The sequence below is a fragment of the Phalangium opilio genome, unplaced genomic scaffold (genome assembly GCF_054372755.1).
Source record: "Phalangium opilio isolate 3A_F unplaced genomic scaffold, DU_Popi_V2 ptg000009l_1, whole genome shotgun sequence".
NCBI lineage: Eukaryota > Metazoa > Arthropoda > Arachnida > Opiliones > Phalangiidae > Phalangium > Phalangium opilio.
Genome location: NW_028324146.1, coordinates 617,953 through 638,378, shown reverse-complemented (window position 1 = coordinate 638,378; position 20,426 = coordinate 617,953). Strand labels below are relative to the sequence as shown.

General features: G+C 39.9%; 1 protein-coding gene and 3 long non-coding RNA genes across 5 annotated transcripts; 2 read left to right on the top strand and 2 right to left on the bottom strand.

Moving 5' to 3' along the window:
• The first annotated feature begins 3,988 nt into the window (after window positions 1-3,988).
• On the top strand, window positions 3,989-6,071 carry LOC149712186 (uncharacterized). Its single transcript, XR_016370328.1, has 3 exons — window positions 3,989-5,428; window positions 5,496-5,538; window positions 5,605-6,071. It is a non-coding gene; the product is annotated as an uncharacterized LOC149712186 (long non-coding RNA).
• Window positions 6,072-6,814: 743 nt separating this feature from the next.
• On the bottom strand, window positions 6,815-10,402 carry LOC149712185 (uncharacterized). The gene is made up of 3 exons (XR_016370331.1): window positions 10,075-10,402; window positions 8,330-8,345; window positions 6,815-7,985 (listed from the first exon to the last, which is right to left on the bottom strand). It is a non-coding gene; the product is annotated as an uncharacterized LOC149712185 (long non-coding RNA).
• A 244-nt stretch (window positions 10,403-10,646) lies between these two features.
• LOC149712183 (uncharacterized) lies at window positions 10,647-19,424 on the top strand. Its single transcript, XM_089844963.1, has 7 exons — window positions 10,647-10,807; window positions 10,934-11,311; window positions 11,397-11,912; window positions 15,219-15,926; window positions 17,319-18,000; window positions 18,561-18,690; window positions 19,221-19,424. The coding sequence occupies exons 2-7, from the start codon at window positions 10,953-10,955 to the stop codon at window positions 19,352-19,354; spliced, it is 2,529 nt and encodes an 842-aa protein (XP_089701089.1). The 5' UTR covers window positions 10,647-10,807; window positions 10,934-10,952; the 3' UTR covers window positions 19,355-19,424.
• On the bottom strand, window positions 12,702-15,220 carry LOC149712184 (uncharacterized). 2 transcript variants are annotated; one of them, XR_016370330.1, is made up of 2 exons: window positions 14,500-15,220; window positions 12,702-14,441 (listed from the first exon to the last, which is right to left on the bottom strand). It is a non-coding gene; the product is annotated as an uncharacterized LOC149712184 (long non-coding RNA). The 2 variants fall into 2 exon arrangements; XR_016370329.1 differs by having other exon boundaries at window positions 12,702-13,412.
• Window positions 19,425-20,426: the final 1,002 nt, after the last annotated feature.

Below are 20,426 nucleotides of genomic sequence, written 5' to 3'. Positions count from 1 at the left end.
TGAATATTCTCCAATTAATTCCAGTGTATTAATTATAAGTTGTAAAAGATAAGTGTTTACAACGATTTACACCCTGCTGATCTATATATCTATATAATTCAAACTCCTGACAGACTGAATGATGATCAACGCCCCCCAATGCTGAAAATTTGCAGGAATGTTTTTCATAAGTAGTAGGCGCGTACTAAGAAAGATGTCCCCCCAATCCGCCGCCATCTTAATAAATGGCGCCCACGCCGCCCAGAAATGTAAAATATCTTCTCTGTGCAACGAAGTCCGCGCGTTTCAACCGATTTCGTAAATATTTAGTACACTGGTTTGCTTTAACCTATAGAGGGGCTGAAAGGTCTTTTGGGTTCGACTTGTTGCCATTTTTTTAAGTGGCAGCCAGAAATTTAAAAACCCTTCTTTATGGAATAATGTCCGAATGAAACGTAATACAAAATGCGACCCTATAGAAGCTAACGGGCAACACAGAGTGTCTTCGGGGTGCTACAAAAATATTAGTCGAATCAGTAAAATCTCCCCATTCTTTATATCATTTTGATGGAAGTTCTTTAAATGAGTATTTAAACAGGATGATTGACTTCTGATAAAAGTTAAGTCTTCATTTAAAAATTATATGTACCCGCGGCGTCGCTCGCGTGTAATAAGAACTTCCATCAAAATGATATAAAGAATGGGTAGATTTTACTGATGACTGATATTTTTGTAGCACCCTAGGAGCGAAGGCACTCGGCGATGCCCGTCAGCCCCTAGGGATGCATTTTTTATTACTTTTCATGCGGACGTTATTCCATAAAAAACGTTTTTTATGATTTTGGCCGCCAGTTAAAAAGATGGCAACAAATAAAACCCAAAACACCATTCAGCCCGTCTATAGGTTAAAGGAAACCAATGTACTAAATATTTGCCTAATCGGTTGAAACGCGCGCACTTGGTTGCATAGAGAAGATTTTTTTACATTTCTGGCCGCCATTTATTAAAATGGAGGCGGATTAGAGAAATCTTTCTTAGTACGCGCCTACTACTTATTAGTAATGTTCCTGCAAATTTTCAGAGGCTTGGGCTGGGCGTTGATTATCTGTCTGTCAGTCAGGAAGATAGATACATTTTACGAATGCTTAGCTGAGAAAATGTATGTTTGAAAATTAATGCTTTCGTGATGACTCGATGTATTGTTGAAGTTTTTACCTCTCCGATTGACGATGACGTCACCTAGAGGTATTACACTGGACGGCGGGGTGTGTGTCTGTGTGCGTTTGCAGTTGGCAAATCAGAGCAAACTTTTTAAAGAACTAGATTTACATGGAGGTATACTTTTTCTAAGACATTATTTCCTAATGCTGAGTCTCATGTTGAAATATGATAAAAGCAATTACCTTATTTTGATCAATTTTGACAATTCCGAGTTCTTGATTCGAAGCGATCGAAATCCAATTTCTGAAAACATCGCGTTCGCATTTACGATTTACTAAAACAAAGTGTACCGTTTAAACATAAGCTGAAAAGCTAATAGTTGGATTTATTGACAATACAAGTATGGAACCATTATTTCAGAAAACAAACTTTAATGCAAAGTGCAATCTAATTTCAGATTAGACACGCGAGAGAAACGACGTTGCTTGAAAGGTTTTCATCTGAACTGAAACATTGATCCAATTTCCAGCCGCTATACTTAGTGAGCATTTTATAACAAAATCCTGCGAACAACGTACTATTCTCTTTCGAATTGCTCGCGTCTTCTTTAATGAACAGAGTCTATAGAATAATCATGGATACTAGAACTTCAATGAAAGTAGTATTGCTAAACGTAAGTACTTGATATGTTTCCCAATTTAACAAGTTTATCAATCACACTTCAGTGTATAAAAATTAGAGCCGAATTGTATTTAATATGTTGATAACTAGATAAACCGCGCATTTCTCCGCTCAATTTTTCTCGTGTTAAAATGAGGGGTCGGACCTTTGTCTATAAATCCCGTACAGTTCACTTGAAATGCATTTAAAATCTGTCTCTAAATCTCACGTCAAAATCTAAAAATCCCTACCTTAAAATCTAAAAATCTCAAAACCCCTACCTTAAAATCTAGAAATCCCGAAATCTTAACGTAAAATCCCGAAATCTCACCCTAAAATATCAAAATCTGAAAATCCCCACGCTTACAATACACCCTTTCGACGGGAAAAGGGGGGTAGGCAACCCTTAGTATCGGGAGATACAAGGGGGTTACTCCAGTGCCGTGTTTGCGCACTCTCAGATCCAAAACGCCTACAGCGCAGGCGCTGAAAAGCGAGATGGAAGGCAGAGTTTTACCCCCGTGCCTTTCCCTCTTAGACTCGTCGAAATGGTGTATACACGTTTTGCATCTAACTAAGAGGGGAAGACACGGGGGAAAACTCTGCCTTCCATCTCGCTTTTTGGCGTCTGCGCTATATAAGAGTTCTGTATTACAAATTAGACTATTTTTCTCCAGTATTCATTACGGTAAATTAAAACAAATTTAAAGTCTAAAACCTAAACCTATTTTTCAAAATCTCGAAACATCCTTTGAACACCGGAAGTTAATAGTAAATCTTGAAATACCCTGCAAATTTCCAAAATTTCATCAAAAATCCGAAAATCTCCTCGAAATCTGTAAATCTTGTTCCAAATCCCGAAATTTCCTTCAAAATCTTTAAATCTTGTTCCAAATCCCGAAATTTCCTTCAAAATCTGTAAATCTTGTTCCAAATCCCGAAATCTCCTTCAAAATCAGAAAATCTCCTTCAAAATCAGAAAATCTCCTTGAAAATCCAGAAATTGGACTAGATATCAAGATTTCTAAAGTCTCAGTCAGAATTTCAAAATCTGGGGTAAAATCTCAAAATCTAGAAATCTCAAAATCCCGTACATTAAAATGCCGAACGTCCGACCCCACACAATATATTTTAAAGTATGGTTGAAATTGCATTTTTGCTAGGTGTGGTTATACATGTATAAACAGACCTAGCTTTGCGACGGTGTTTTGTGTGTATGGGTGGGTGTGGGTGTGTTTGGCCCGGGACACATGAAAACAAGTGTTGATAGAAACCGATTAAGGCAAGATCCACAACCACATTAGGGATCCTAATGTGAAAGAATTGCGAAAGGAAATACATGAGTCCTATCATGAGTGAATCATATACTAGATTCACTCATGGTATGAGTTAGCAGCAATTTTCCGACTTCTGATGGACGTAGAACAAGTTTGTCCGGACGCTTGTTAAAAATGATCTTCTTCGGCTCTCCGAAGTATTGGGAAAGAAACAATATTGGTATCTCCAAATAATTCACCAGGCTAGATTGCGACAACCCCCAAATTTTGGTTTAATTTGATTGACAGCTGTGGCGAAGTCCATATGTTGAAAGCCTTTCAAATTAAAACATTTTCTTTTAACTCCGGTTTTTGGGGTGTCCGCGGGGAGGGGGATAGGGAATGCGGGCAAGGTAGCTAAATTGAGAGATTCGTTTTCATACGGAAAGGGCACTATGTGTGAAGGCTGGGTTGCTGTTATTTATTAATAGTTGTCGTTGAAAACCTGTTCTGACCCTTCAATGTGTATATATATACACCTAGTTGTTATAGGTTTTTATCTACGAGTGTGAAAGATATAGCGGCTTTAACGATTATGATCCGCGAGTGTGTATGTATGTTTGTGGTTTGTCTGTGGAGGCTGGATAGACGAAAAGACCTTTTTAGCTTGGTAAGGTAAGGCTTTAATGTACCCCAGCCGTTGAGCCATCTCGAATATTACCTTATCGAGTTAGAAAACATGAATACTGTACTAAATTAGCACATACGAAACTAACACGCCCTTCCTACCCCAACCACACCTAGCTAGTACGTAAAATGTTTTTACGTGACTTGTTAAAGTCATATTGGTTTTTCTAGAAAAAATCCTATGAAAAACATTAACATGTACAAAAATGGGCCAAGCCTCGCTTCGTGCCCGCTCCGCCGTAAAACGTTCTGAGATCCCATGTAGAGCCAAGTCTGCCTTTTGTTCTCATTCAATCGCCAATTGAACAATTATGTTATAAATTAAGTCCTTTTCCTAATTAATAACCAATATTCTTTGACTCTATCATTATTATACATCTTTGTTCGTATCAAAAATATCGTGACTTGGCAATCGCAGGTAAGTAATATTAAAAGGAAGTCACTAAATCGTTGCCGATTTTAAAATAATCGAAGGGATGTTCACTAAATCGTTTATGGTATAGGGGATATGTACAAGTTTATAAGATGAGTCATGCTCAACCCTATGTACAAATTATATGGTGAGTTATGCATAACCCTATTTACATGTTTATTAGGTGAGTTATACATAACCTTATGTACACATTTATAAGGTAATTACCTGCGCTTGCCAAGTCACGATATTTTTGATACGAACAAAGATGTATAATAATGATAGAGTCAAAGAATATTGGTTATTAATTAGGAAAAGGACTTAATTTATAACATAATTGTTCAATTGGCGATTGAATGAGAACAAAAGGCAGACTTGGCTCTACATGGGATCTCAGAACGTTTTACGGCGGAGCGGGCACGAAGCGAGGCTTGGCCCATTTTTGTACATGTTAATGTTTTTCATAGGATCTCACTTCTTTTTGTAGACCCTCTCGTTATACTTCGGTAGTTATATTAAAAGAAGACCCTCTCGTGGTACTTCGTTTACCAATATAATCGCTAACGTTTCTCCATATTTACGCTGAATTACCCCTTTCGACCCGCAGAGAATATGCAATAAAGGTTGTATACGCGATATCCTAATATAAGAATGTAGCATCAGTTACGACACATTTCTTTTAAATTACTACACCTATTAGCTTTAATATATATTTAACTTTCGGTTAACTTTGGCCCATTACGTCCTTTCATCAAGAACACACACTATTACTGTTAAAAAGACGGCAGCGCCATCTAGTTTTAAAATAAAGAACTAAAGAACAATTTTATAAAAATTTCGGGATGTTTTAATTTTTCTGTGCTTTATAAAATAAATGAAAACTAAATCCTGAATTTTAAGTTTCTATCTACCCTAGAAGTACCTTAGAATTTTGATGATCGGTGAGTGAGTGAGTGAGTGACAAAATAAGGGAAATTTCACCTGCGATATTTCGAAAAGTATATTGGGTAGGATCTTGAAATTTGGAAACTATAGCTAGAATTGACAGTCCTCGCGGCAAGCAAAATTTCAGACTTTTACCTATACCCATAGCGAAGTTACAGTGGGCTTAAAAGAGCCACGAGTTGCTTCGAGAAAAGGATGTCAGTGCTCGACTTGGCTGGGAGCACTGCCGTGCTCCCAGATACGACTTTGTTACTGAAAAATTTAATTTGAAGGGGTACCATTCCGGAGATAAACTTTACTATGAATTTCTTCTTCATCCGAAAGGGCGGTAAATATTGCTAGATTAAGTCATTTATCATTAAAGCTAAGTGTTTAATTATTTTGGTCATTTTCAGAGTAAATATAACGTACATTCCCGTCCCCGATGCTAACCAAGGGGTAAGTATGGCTTTTTTCCACATCAATCGCCTATAGAAACTTATAATTCTTCATGTTTCGTTTCAGTCCGGCGATCTATACCCGATTTATACCCTTCATAGTTTTTCAAGTCTGGTCAACATGGGACGTTATCATCGAACTTTCACGCAACCAATTTTTAACTTTGAACACAACATGCTGTCTTATTTCCGCGAAGCCGAGTACCACGTATCATTGACCGCCTTCCTTCAAGTCTTTCGTCCTCAGGCATGTCTCTCCTCCATGTTTTACTTGCAAAACCTTGAAGGAAGAGGGTTGGAGTGGAAACCCCTATACCTATAACCATAAGTTTATCATGCCTCTAAGTAGAGATATGGCTGCTACTCCTATGGCAATAGTGTTTGTCTGGCTCCCTTTAATGAAACCCTATAGTGTGTTACCACGAACTTTGTAGTGACGTCACATGCTCTTATCTCTTACCTTATTTTCAGGCGACCATATTGGCAGTCGCGAGACGTCGTCAGCTTGGGCAATACAAATTCGGGACCCAATATTGACGTCACAGTTTTTCCCCCCTAGCTTCGTGGTAGCACACTAATACTCTCTCCGTATCATTTATCACCTCAACTTCAGTACAAAATTGTACCGACTAGCCTAGCGTTTCTTTTATCTCCTTTAGAATGTTTCAGGACTGAAACCACCTCTATCTCTCTCTCTCTCTCTCTCTCTCTCTCTCTCTCTCTCGAGAGAGAGAGAGAGAGAGAGAGAGAGAGAGAGAGAGAGAGAGAGAGAGAGACAAGTACTCTGGTTTCCTTTAACCTACAGACGGGCTGAATGGTCTTTTGGGTTCGGTTTGTAGCCATCTTTTTAAATGGCGGCCAGAAACTTAAAAACCCTACTTTATGGAATAATGTCCGCGTGAAAAGTCATAAAAAATGCAACCCTAGGGGCTGACGGGCAACGCCGAGGGCCTTCGCTCCTATGGTGCAACAAAAAATATTAGTCATCAGTAAAATCTACCATTTCTTTATGTCATTTTGATGGAAATTATTATTACACGCGAGCGACGCCGCGGGTATAACAGCTAGTCGTAGTACATTCGCATCACGAAATTAGCTTCTATTTAGACAGATCAATCGAAAGATGCAACTTAAAACATTCAATTTGGGCATGTTTTGATGAAGAATATCATTTAAATGAAATGAACGATTGCACTTCTGACGTCACACAAATACTGCCCAAATTTCCCCTAAACCTCATTAGCAGACCAACGAAGTAAATAATTATTACAATAATAATCATGAAATGAAAAGGTTGTTTATTGTGCGTAAAATTAGCTAATTACATACTTTCCGAGATTATACGTATTGTGATGTAAGTAAAGCTAAAAATTCTAATCAGAGCACAAGTAATTAGTCAGGTACATTTGGTTTTTAATTATGTATGGATAATTATCGTTTTGTTCACAGTGTTGAATTAAATATTCTTAAAGGGAATACGAATTTACAATTTCATATCATATTTTAGCACGAAAGTGGTATTATGTTACGCTTTCGAGTCTCTACTTTCAAAATATCAAGTTTTTAATATAATCATAAGTAACATAATAAACATAAGTATGACTCTTCCTATTGTAATAATGCAAATTTCAAAATGAAACCTATAATCAACACTGACACTCTCACTTACATCAGGCCAGGACTTGCAACTCCGTCGGGTACTTCATGCTGGTCTTTGGCGAATGACATAGTTCTACAATTTTAGCCAATCACAATAAACCATCTCCTTGAACCTATTTGTGTCGGAAATAGCTCGTCTGCTATTTATTGTACAAGCTCGCGCGGTCGCGGTGTTTGTATGTTCGACTTTAAGATTGCCATAAGTCGGATATTTCAGCACCAAAAATGATAAGCCTTTTGAAGTCTAAATATTCGGTAACTAAATTTACCCAGTGCAACTTTCAACTTCGTAATCTGGCCGCGCTAAAGTCGGTAAAAGTCAATACAAATCAACTATATAACCAAGGCTTAGGACCGTTGACTCAATTCTCAATGGCGTCTGTTTAAACCTCTGAACCGGATTTTCGATATGGGCGGAAGTCGCTTCATTTTCCACCGCTAGGGGTCTCTGTGCTGGGCGCGAACTTATGATTACGTAAAAGGTCCGAAAATAGGTTTTTAGTTAGTTTTGGCTAATTGTCATACTTATGGTTATTATGTTACTTATGATATAATTGAACCAAAGTTTATATTTTTAAAATCCATTGAAAAATCACGAAAACTCAGTTTCGATATCAATAATTTTGTCTTGTCGAACTTGTTAGCCCGTTTGATGACATCACTATAACGTGAGGAAAGAAAGCGCGGGAATCCTATACGCGTCTCGACCTTCTCGCCAGTCTAAACTCTGGGTCTGATAGCGGAGAGAGTAGCACCACCTCACGTGAAAAATATATCTGTGACGTCAGCCTACGGGAAACGTTTTAGCCTTTCATAAAATGTGGATTTAAAAAATTTTCAAATGCATATTGCCAAATAACCAGAAATCGAAGAATTAGGCTAAAAGCTTGATATTTTTGAATTCACAGAAATTAATTCTATCTTTTGTTACATAAATCAGAGGTTTTTCAAACGAAGCTTCTCATCCCCTATAAAAATATTCTAATATGGATTAAATCCGTTTAAACATGTACTGATGTTGGTTATTAAACATTTATAAATTCCGTTATCGAATAATCAATTGTTTTATTTAATTACATTTTGAACTACTTTTACATTAACAGCTTAAGCACACTTTTACGGTGACTGTTTACCTGGATTTTTATAGTTCTATTGAAATATTAATTTCTTCATTAATGTTTTGGTGGCTGTTCTTTAATAACTGGGGCAACTAGAAAATTATGAAGCCAATATACTAACGTAGATAATAGTATGGACTGTGTTCAGATCTATGCAACATTGTACTAACAATAGTATTTGGACATAACGTTAACAAAGTTAATTTTGTCTGTTTTTCCATCGAATAAAATGAAAATGTGGGGAATATTTTTTGATAATTCGAGGCAGAGTGTAATACTGTAGCCAGTAAAGACAATTTTAACTCAATATTACGATAATTTTGGTTAATTATTGCATTTCAAAATGAATTTGATCCTAACTTAGCTAGACCAAAATGGATATATATATACTAAGCCAAATCATGTTCACGGCACCGAGCTCAGTATCCTAGGCTTGGAGCAGGTAAATCCTGCTGCCTCGAAATCGAGGCTTTAACGGTCTGGAGTGGACCGAAAGTTAATTACACACTTAAATTATGCCTACATTTAAGATTAATGGAATAGTCAGAATTCATTACATGACCTCTTTTATTTCAGGGTTATTAGGGTCATCCTCATTTTTAACACATAAAAGAAAGTGATAAAACACGTCGTCTCCACATCGTAAAGCTTCACGGTGCAACAAATACTCGCATAGGTAAATGTCCAAGTCCTTGGTTTGAACAACTCCTCAATAATGTAGTACTATCGTGGCGATTATCCGGACATAATTCGATGCGGAACCTTCCTCCACCGCGTTCGCTTCCAGTTTGAAGTTCTATCATCCCAACTATACATTGTCCGTCAAGTTTACAGCCTCGATGGTACTTTTGGTTTCGTCTATCTCTACCACCAAACCCTCACCCCCAATTTGGTATTCCTCCATCATCAGTTTAGCTGCCACTTTTTCCAAAATATTCTCCTATTAATTGGTTGCCACCTTTTCCTAAATATTCTCCTAATAGTTAGCTGTCACCTTTTCCAAAATATTCACCTATTAATTAGTTCCCTCCTTTTCCAAAATATTTTCCTAATAGTTAGGTGTCACCTTTTCCAAAACAATGGTTCCAATAATTCGTTGTCACGTTTCCCACAATATTGTGCTACTAATTAGCTGCCACCTTTTCCAAAAAAATGCTTAGATGTGTTAAAGATGTATTAAAAATGTGTATGACCCTAATAACCCTGAAATAAGAGAGACCATGTAAAGAAATATGACTATTCCATTAATCTTAAATATAGGCATAATTTAAGAGTGTAATTAACTTTCGGTCCACTCCAGACCGTTAAAGCCTCGATTTCGAAGCAGCTGGATTTACCTGCTCCAAGCTTAGGATACTGAGCTCGGTGCCGTGGAGATGATTTGGCTTAGTATATATATCCATTTTGGTCTAGCTAAGTTAGGATCAAAACACATTTTGAAATGCAAAAATTAACCAAAATTATCGTAATATTGAGTTAAAATTGTCTTTACTGGCTACAGTATTACACTCTGCCTCGAATTATCAAAAAATATTCCCCACATTTTCATTTTATTCGATGGAAAACAGACAAAATTAACTTTGTCCAAATACTATTGTTAGTACAATGTTGCATAGATCTGAACACAGTCCATACTATTATCTACGTAACCATTTTAGCTGCATAATTTTCTAGTTGACCCAGTTACTAAAGAAACCCCGTTTTGGTTGGTAAATTATAATATTCGTATTTAAGCAAACAAAAAAACTTGTCTTATTTACCGTTAAATGTGTTTTAAAAGTGATCGTACTGTAGATTGTGTCTGAAATTGGTTATAGTTATTTATTACTGCGTCGCCAGTCCGGCAGAAGTCTCCGTTCCGTTTTACTGTGCGAGTCAGAGTTTGGCAAACTGCTGTCGCGCTCTAGCAAGCAAGTTGATGTCGGTAACATTATGCATTGTGTCTGAAATTGGTTATAGCCTAGTTATTTATTACTACGTCGCTAGTCCGGCAGAAGTCTCCGTTCCGTTTTACTGTGCGAGTCAGAGTTTGGCAAACTGCTGTCGCGCTCTAGCAAGCAAGTTGATGTCGGTAACATTATGCATTGTGTCTGAAATTGGTTATAGTTATTTATTACTGCGTCGCCAGTCCGGCAGAAGTCTCCGTTCCGTTTTACTGTGCGAGTCAGAGTTTGGCAAACTGCTGTCGCGCTCTAGCAAGCAAGTTGATGTCGGTAACATTATGCATTGTGTCTGAAATTGGTTATAGCCTAGTTATTTATTACTACGTCGCTAGTCCGGCAAATTTCTCCGTTCCGTTTTTCATGGCGAGTTTGGCTTTGTCAAACTGCTGTCGCGTTCTAGCAACTTGACGGCACTAAAATTGGGCCAAAAACTACTGTTATTTGTAGTTATTTCAATAAAATGTTTGACTAAAAACGCATTCGCCTGAAATTTCCAGCAATTATCTCCAGATTAGTTTCATTTTGAAAGCGAGGCAAAATAATATATACGGTAAGAATCAAATTCCAATGTTGAAGAGTGGTGTGGAATGGAACATTGACAGTTAGGTTTTGGCCCAAATAGGTCAGGGAAAATTTGGAATTAGGAATTTGAATTTGGAAATTAATTTTCATTTAGGATTTGCGCGTATGCAATCATGTCAAAACGTCAAACTCGAGCCTCAGCGCGAGCAACGCGGAATAGCGTTGACGATAACGCTACGTCTGATGGCGAAATGCAGAATATTGATATCAGGCCGAGTCCAGTGAACGTGGTATTGTTACGTCTCAATAATAGTAACAACGTAATTCAACTTCCGGTCGAAGCTTGCACAAACCAGCAAGGCATGACTGTCCTGCAGCTTGGCTCTTCACCCTTATCGGCTGGTGATTCGGGAGAGCTGCAGTATATCGTTCCGGGATCCATGGAGAATTTCATATTGCCACACAACGATAAATCGCAATCGGGGGATCAAAACGAGGGTGAAGAAGCCATGGATGTTACCGAATCAAACAGGTAAAATCCTTTAATTCCCTGAAATCCTATATTTGCGTAGGAGTAGAATCCAATTTATCAAACAACGCTACTCTCGCAATTTTAGAGCAAAACGTGGTGGAGTGGCTGTTTCCAATCAACATCGTTCAACCGCGACTCATCACGTGACCAGAAGTACGTCACGCAAGACGAGCGGCGTCACCACACGCAGAAAATCGTCAGACGCTGAGAAATCAGAGGCGGAAAATAGTTTAGAATCTACGCAATTTACGTCGTTGGACGACGTCTACAAACTGTTCCTGCAGTATCAGCTCCAACACGATGACGTCAACTGGACCGTGGTCAAGAAAGACGCCTCGGTCTTCTTGTACAACGTTAAAAAACCCGAGGACGTCGGCTTGTTAGCCGTCCAGATCAAAGAGGATCTGGAACCGGCCATCATGGTCTACGGAAAGTATTTAACCGAAGATCACCCCTTGTTGTATTGTAACGAATTTCGAGATCAGTTGTTTAATATCGGAGATGTGGCTGATTTCCTAAAGTTCATCGAGACCTATAAATTATGCCCTGGAAATGAGCAGGAAGAAACTGAGGAACCGGATGAGGAAGTAGAAAAAAATGGGTACTAACAATTGCAGTTTTGGTTTGTAATGGAGTAGGGCGTGGAAGTCGAGGAAAATGGGAAAAACTGCGGGAGAAGTCAGGGAATTTTAAAGGCCAGGCCAAGATCGGGCCATTTTACCAATTCTTACAAAGTTGACAATTAGATTTATGCCAGGGCTGTGCGGTGGGTCCAGATTTGTTGGGTGTGTCGGGTAAACTTCAGGTAATATAAAATGTTTACCCGCCGCCACCGCGGGTATCAGGTCCAATTTTCAATTACCCATCGGCTTCTGCAAAATCCCCAAAATTTGCGCATATTTAAACATGCGCGGTAACCCGGCATGAACTGGACCCGTCAGACTCGGCATCGGGTATTGGCAAAGGCTAAAAATTGGGACTCGGGTACCCGTTTGGGCCCTAAAAAATATGTTTCGGGTATCGGGTCGGGTACCCAAAGATGGGCACCCGCACACCCTTGGTAATTAGATTTATGCTATTGTGCTCCGGACAATGTGGAATAGTTAGGGACAGGGCCGGAAATAAGGGAAATTTCTTATAGGACAAATGTCCAGTGACGCCCCCTTTGACTGGAAAAATTATAGGACATTTTCCACTGGAGTGTGCAAAAATAGTGTCGCATCTTCATAGTCAAACTATCAAAACTTCTGAAAATTTATTGGTCAAAATGTCCAGTGACCCCCTTAGTTTTTAGAAAAATTATGGGACATTTTAAAATTTTATTGGACAATGTCCAGTGTCCTGTGCTTATTTCCGGCCCTGGTTAGGGAATTTAAAAATAGTCCAGAAAGATTGAAAAGTCATGGAAATTTATTTTAAGAATCTTAACATAGTTGTACATGGATTAAGCATGGATAAAGAATGCGCATTGCGTGAGGTTGAAATTTGTTTTCACTCTACAGGATAGGCAACTCCCTATCCTATCTCGGACGACAGCTTATTCTCTATATACTCTGTTACAACAACATCGGTTGTCAGCACGCTCAAAACTAGGTCTCTATGCAACGTAGCTTTGTGCGTGCTGACAACCGATGTTGTAACAGAGTATATAGAGAATGTGCTGTCGTTAGAAATAGGGAGTTGCCTATCCTGTAGAGTGAAAACAAATTTCAACCTCACGCAATGCGCATTCTTTATCCATGGATTAAGGATACGCGAAACGCGATTTGACGCTGTACTAAAACGCAGAGCAGCTGAAACTAGCGCCGCCTTGCTGCAGCTCAATGGTGTCAATGATGACGGTTGAGCGGAAGGTAGTTTGCTTCTCAGTTTACATGTCGTCTTCAGCCAAATGCAGGGAATTGTTAATCAAGTGTACTATTTGATTTGATGTCTATATCCTTTTGGTACTGCTTTAAGTCCTCACGACTTTTCACTGAGATTTTCGGGCATTTTTCAAGTTCCATAAGAATCTTAAAATTCCCTGACTTTACCATGATTTCCTTGACCCGTTGCAACCCTGTAGATTCTAAGACAATGAAAATACAGGGTTCATACAAACCTGGAAAAATCAAGGAAATAAATAGTTGACAAAAACCTCAGGGAAATTGTCGAATTTTTAGTGAAATTCAGTGAAATTTGCGTCAAACAGGGGCCGAGTAATTAAGCAAAATGTTCGTGAATATTCTCTCCATAGGATTAACATTACACCCAACTTTGGAGGCTCATAACTCTGGTTCTACTAGAGATACGGGGATGTCCTTTGAGTATGTTATGGTCCTATTTTCCCCCCATCCAACCATACTAGAAACTTGGGGTTTCGTCAAACAGTGGGCGTGTAACTAAGCAAATTGTTCATGAACATACCCTCCATAGGAATAGCATTACACCCAACTTTGGAGGCTCGTAACTCTGGTTATATTAGAGATAAGGGAATGTCCTTTTAGTATGTTATAGTCCTATTTGCCCCCCATCCAACGATAATAAAAACTTGGGGATCGAGTAAAAAGGGGCCGAATAATTGAGCAAAATGTTCGTGAATATTCCCTCCATAGGATTAACATTACACTATATTTGGAGGCTCATAACTCTGGTTATATTAGTGATACGGGGATGTCCTTTGAGTATGTTATAGTTCTAATTGTCCTCTTTCCAACAGTACTAAAAACGTGGGGCTACGACTAACAGGGGCCGAGTAATTAAGCAAAATGTTCGTGAACATATCCCCCTCCATAGGATTAACATTACACCAGAGGTGGATTAGGGGAAGTTACGAAAGAGGCCGAATTTCTGAATGGGCAAATGCTTTATAAAAGCGATGGGGGAACATAGAGCTACTCTTTATTTTCAAGCCCCCCCCCCCCCAAAATGAGAGAGAATTCGCGAGGATAGCAGGGTAACGATATCGCCACCTTACGGATTGAAAATAGCGTCTGCTTAGTTTAGTGTATGATGTACAAGGCTTACTCAGTCAAGAGTCGTTTATAGTTAGAAATGGAACAATCGTCGGGAGGCGCGGACTTTCCCATTATTAAGAAGTTAATAGAACAATTAAAAAATGATCCCAGCTATTTTGTGACTTCCTCTGAAACTAGAGTAGCGTTGGTGGCCCATATTTTAAGTTCCAAAGCAGGGTAAATACTAAATACCTTTCCGTTTAACATCCGATTTCTTTGGTGGTATTGTGACGGGGTTTATTAAAGTCAAGCACTGGGTTGAAACTGATTTAAAGCGCGGCAAAGGCTTAGCTATCTTTTCCGATTTTTCGCTACTTTTTGTCGGTTTTTTTTATCTATGTTACAACCTACAGACTTATTTCTCATATTTTGTTTGACCATTAAATAAAAATTACATTGAGTTGATACTTCTTCATAACTTTTAGAGCTGTTAATACTCATAATAGGTCGCGAAGAGTTTTCAAGCTCGACTTCGGAGGCCATTTTCTCAATTTCCCGTGTTACTTCTCTTAACATCCACCAGGTAGAGACCTTAATCTTACTCCGTTGATAGAGGGGAGGAATTTTAACCCACCCAGCCGTTCCTCTTCCTCTCTCTCGTAAATAAAATGCCCCCACAGTGAGCCCTATGGCTCGTTCATAACTTCCCCTAATCCACCTCTGATTACACTATACTTTGGAGGCTCATAACTCTGGTTCTACTAGAGAAACGGGGATGCCCTTTGATTATGTAATAGTCCTATTTGCCCCCCCCCTCCTTCGTTAACATTTGCACCATAGGATACTCCATATATATGGGAAAAACCTAGAAAACTCAGGGAAGTATTTGGGATAAAACGTTTAAATCTCAGGGAAATTTGTTTTCTAAAAGTTGTATGAACCCTGTATTAAATAGATCCTGATTTCAATAGGTTCTTCAACCATTTCACATCAGCCGTCCATTCCGTAAAATGTCAGGGACTATTCAATGAAAGGACTTCGAAACGCTGCAAAAATTGCAGTACATTTCGGGCAACGTTCCTTAAAAAAGGCGGCGCTAAAAACGCCAATCATAATAACATAAGCGACGAAATTAAAAAAATCCAAACGGACAAACAAACTCTTAAACGCAAAATTACTCAAATGAAAAAGAAAGTCGAGAAATTAAACGCTAAACTTAAACGCGAGACGTCGGAAGACGTTCTTGCCGGTGCCGAGGACCCGAAAATATCGCGAGGCAATTTCCTGCAATTATTGCGGAAGAAAGAAGTTAACTTGCGCAAAACTAAAAAATCTAAACTTAACACTTGGCATCCTGCAATTATCAAATGGGCCTTGAATTACCACAGTCAATTTGCGGCGGCTTACGACGTGTTGCAAACGTTGTTCGAATTGCCAGCCGCCAGCACCCTTTACAATTACTCCTCGGAATTCCCGTCGCATCCCGGCTTCTCCGATCTGACCATTTTAAAAATGAAGCAGAAGATCGATCTGGATCAGTTGGAGGAACATCAGAAGTATTTCGCCATTATTATCGACGAGATGAAATCCAACTCCGTTGAAGATATCGCCGATGAAATGCCCGACGAAATAGCCAGAGCTCCCGATGATGGACGCGTCTTTGTTATGATGCTCGAAGGGTGAGTTACGGAGTTCCAGCGCTCCTTTAAATGGACTGCAAAGAAGGCATGGGCGGGTGGGTAAAAAATATTTGAAATACGTCAGAGGCACCACGTGACCGAGGAGAGGCCTGGGTGGTTCAAACAAGCTTAGTTTGTTTTATTTCGAAAACGACCACTTCATGGATTTGGCGCTGCTATCTCGCGAAAAACAGGGAATAGATGTTAACTAGTCCCACTATGAGGAGCCTTTGTATCTTGGCTACACGTGATGTCTGTGACGTATTTCAAATAATTTTTACCCACCCGCCCATGCCTTCTTTGCAGTCCCTTTAATTCCTACTAGCTGTTACCCGGGGTGTCGCTCGCGTCCAATAAGAATTTCCTTAAAACTATATAAAGAATGGGTAGATTTTATTGATGAGTAATATAATTGTAGCACCCTTGGAGCGAAGGCACTCGGCGTTGCCCGTCAGCCCCTAGGGATGCATTTTATTACTTTTCACGCGGACATTATTCCATAAAGAAGGGTTTTTAAGTTTCTGGCCGCCATTTAAAAAGATGGCAACAAATCGAACCCAAAAGACCATTCAGCCCGTTTATAGGTTTAAGGAAACCAGTGTACTAAATATTTGTGAAATCGGTTGAAACGCGCGGACTTTGTTGCATCGAGAAGATTTTGTTACATTTCTGGGCGCCATTTTTTAAGATGGCGGCGGATTGGAAAAATCTTTCTTAGTACGCGCCTACTACTTATGAGTAAGGTTCCTGCAAATTTTCAGCCTTCTAGGGCAAGCGGTTTGGGCTGGGCGTTGGTTATCAGTCAGTCAGTCAGTCAGGACTTTGATTTATATAGATATAGATAAAACCATAAGTTCATCATGCCTCTAAGTAGAGACAAGGCTGCTACTCCTATGGCAATAGTGGCTTTCTTCAATACAAAATTGTACCGCCTAGCCTAGCGTTTCTTTTATCCCTTTTAGAATGTTTCAGGACTGAAACCGCCTCTATCTCTCTCTCTCGAGAGAGAGAGAAGGATTTTGGGGTTGCTTAAGTAAAATTCGTTCCCCCCATGCCTATATGAAACGTAAAAATCTCCTTTATCCCATTGGATGATATTTTTCACGTGACCCATTTAGTAATCGTCTCGACCGCTTGGTGGCTGCACCGCGACAGAAATTTCAAAACTTTCTCTCTTCGGATCTTAGCGCTATAAGAGTTCTGACGTCACAGTAGCCTGCGGAATATGCCCAGTTGTAACCCATATTTGTGTACTTAGAGGCATCATAAACTTATGATATAGATAAAATCCTATATTTTCACGATTCCTAATATCAATTTAAGCGTGGGACAGGGAGTGCTAGATCCCCGCTAAAGTTTAAATGAAAAAGAAGACTCGTAATTACTTTCCAGATTGACGACGAATTACAAACACGTCTTCGCCTATTTCCCGGCGTACCACATGAACGCGGACGAACGATACGGCTACCTCCAAGAAGGCATCGAAAAATTGGAAAGCAACGGCTTCAAAATCTTAACGGTCATTTGCGACAATTCGGCTTGCAACAAAAAACTAATCCGCCTTTGCACCCAATCGGACCCGACTCGCGGCGTCAACAATTTCAAATCCAAGAACACTTACGCTCCCAAGAACGAACAAAGGGACATTTATTATATCTGCGATCCGACCGTCTTGATCAAAACGGCCAGAAACGGTTTAACCAATAGCGGCGCCAATAAATACCATTTTCAATACCAAAAAGGCGGGAGATCGATCACGTGGGCCCACGTCCGCGATATGTACAAGAAGGATAAGAAGCAAACCCCGAGAATGTGTCCCAAGTTAACGCCCATGCACATTAAAGTCGGCTCCTTGTACTCGCAACGCGTCCATTTGGCCGTTCAAGTCATGAGCAACTCAGTGGCCATCGCTATCGAGTCCCTGATTGGCGAGGAAGGTTACGAGACGGCCAAGTTCATCTCCTACTTTAACCGTTTCTTCGATATGCTCAATTCCAGGAATAATTCCCTTGGAAGGATGGTCGTTAATCGAGATATCGATCCTTATACGTCAATGGATGATTTTAGATTTACGGTAAGTGCATGCCCCTGTAGGCTTGTAACCAAGGCTTATATCGTTTTCCATTGGGGTGATCCGAGCGCTCCCGGACCACTCTGGGGTAAAAAAAGAGTGGCTTCAAGACGGACCCTGTCGCTTTCTCCCGGATTGATCCCAACCTCTCTGACGCGATAGACTGATAGCGTTTTTCTTTGAGGTGATCCGAGTGCTCCGAAAAAAAAAAAAAAAAAAAAATAGTCTTTCATTGGGAAAAAACGAGCTGCTCCGAGACGGAGGCGCGTCTTACATTAGCCCAGTCGCTCCCGGATTGATCCCAACCGCTCCGACTCTAGACTTGATGGAGCGACCAAAATAGAGCGCCTGATGACGTCACAAAACCGCTCTGAAAACACTTTTGTCTTTCATTGGGAGCAACTACATTCGGTCCTCCGAGCAAGAGCGATGACGTAAACTGAAAATATGGAGCGATCTCGGAGCGCTCTCAGGCGACCCCAAAGAAAAACGCAATCATACGGTAGCCAAGGCTTAGCAAGGCTATTTATACGGAGTTGTTTTCTTGATTTCATTGAACATAGTGGTTGGAGGAAAAGTTTTTGGGGTATCTGTACGAGTGGAGGAATGAAGTGGAATCATTCGATCTTCCCATTAAGGAGAAACGAAAGATGATCATGACGAAGGAGACGTTGGAGCCCATTATCGTCACGGGTAAGCTCTGCCATTCTACGCTTTAGACCAGGGGTATGCGGGTACCCGACCCGATACCCGAAACACATTTCTAAGGACCCGAACAGGTACCCGAGTCCCTTTATTAAGCCTTTGCCAATACCCGCCGAGTCAGACAAAATCCCCACTGGGTCCAGTTCATGGCGTTACCGCGCATGTTTTATAATTAAATAATTTAATTAGTAACAAGTTATTAATTAAGGCAATTGTTTAATGAATGACGTAACTATGGGGGATAATGGGTGGGCGGCTTTGAAATCTAGCTTTTAATTGGACTGTACAATGAAAAACAAAGAGACCCGAATTGGACCCGAGGGAGCTCATTTTGGGGACTTTGTAGGACCCGAGGACGGGTAATTGAAAATTGGACCCGATACCCCCCCGCGGCGTCGGGTAAAATTTTCTATTACCCGAAGTTTACCCGACACACCCAACAAATCTGGACCCACCACACAGCCCTGGTTTAGACTAAACTAATATAAAACGAACGTTTTTCTTCTATTGTCGCGTAGTTCACTCGGCTATTGAAACGGTCAAATTCTTACTGAGCAAAGGAGCGCCCTACGTTTGCACAACCAGATTCACGAGAGACGCTCTCGAAAATCAGTATGGAAAGTACACAAAATGCGATAGCTATCAACAATAATCGAGTTACAATCATTTTATTATTACAAATTGTGTATCTTTATTGAAAATAAATGTTTTTCATCTAGAAATTGTCGCTTGTACTAAGTTCCTAAAGCCTACAGAGTAAAATTTAAATTTGATTCAAAAAGTATAGTGTTCACGATGCAGGTGGCAAGGCCTACTGAGCTTTATTTTCACTAAACTTCATAGACATAATTGACTAGCTGTTATTCCCGCGGCGTCACTCGCGTGTAATAAGAACTTCCATCTAAAATGATATAAAGAATGTGTAGATTTTACTGATTCGACTAATATTTTGGTAGCACCCTAGGAGCGAATTAAGGCACTCGGCGTTGCCCGTCAGCCCCTAGGGATGCATTTTTTCGATTACTTTTCAAGCGGACATTATTCCATAAAGAAGGGTTTTTAAGTTTTTGGCCGCCATTTAAAAAGATGGCAACAAATCGAACCCGAAAGACCATTCAGCCCATCTATAGGTTAAAGGAAACCAGTGTACTAAATATTTGCGAAATCGGTTGAAACGCGCGGACTCTGTTGCATAGAGGAGTTTTTTACATTTCTGGGCGCCATTTTAAAAGATGGCGGCGGATTGGGGGGGAAATCTTTCTTAGTACGCGCCTACTACTCATGAGTAACGTTCCTGCAAATTTTCAGCCTTCTAGGACAAGCGGTTTGGGCTGGGCGTTCATTATCAGTCAGTCAGTCAGGACTTTGATTTATATGGATATAGATTGGTTGTAAATTTCGTAGCGCCATCTATCGATGAGTGTAAGAACTATTTGAATAATTAAGATGTAGCTGTCAGAGGACGTCACGTTGGGGTGCTAGCAACTGCACGAACTTTGGGTTCGACATGATACATTCAATCCTTCATTCAGGGCATTTGGTGCTTAACAAATTTGATAAAGAATTTTTCTAATGAACATAACGGATAGTCTACAATTATTAGTTATATTTTAGTTTACCTCGCCGCTTGTAGATGGCACCGCCATTTGGCCAAATACAGCGCCACTGCGGAGGGTGTATAAACTACTCCCATAGAGACTGGGGGAACTTAAGAAGGTTAGCGG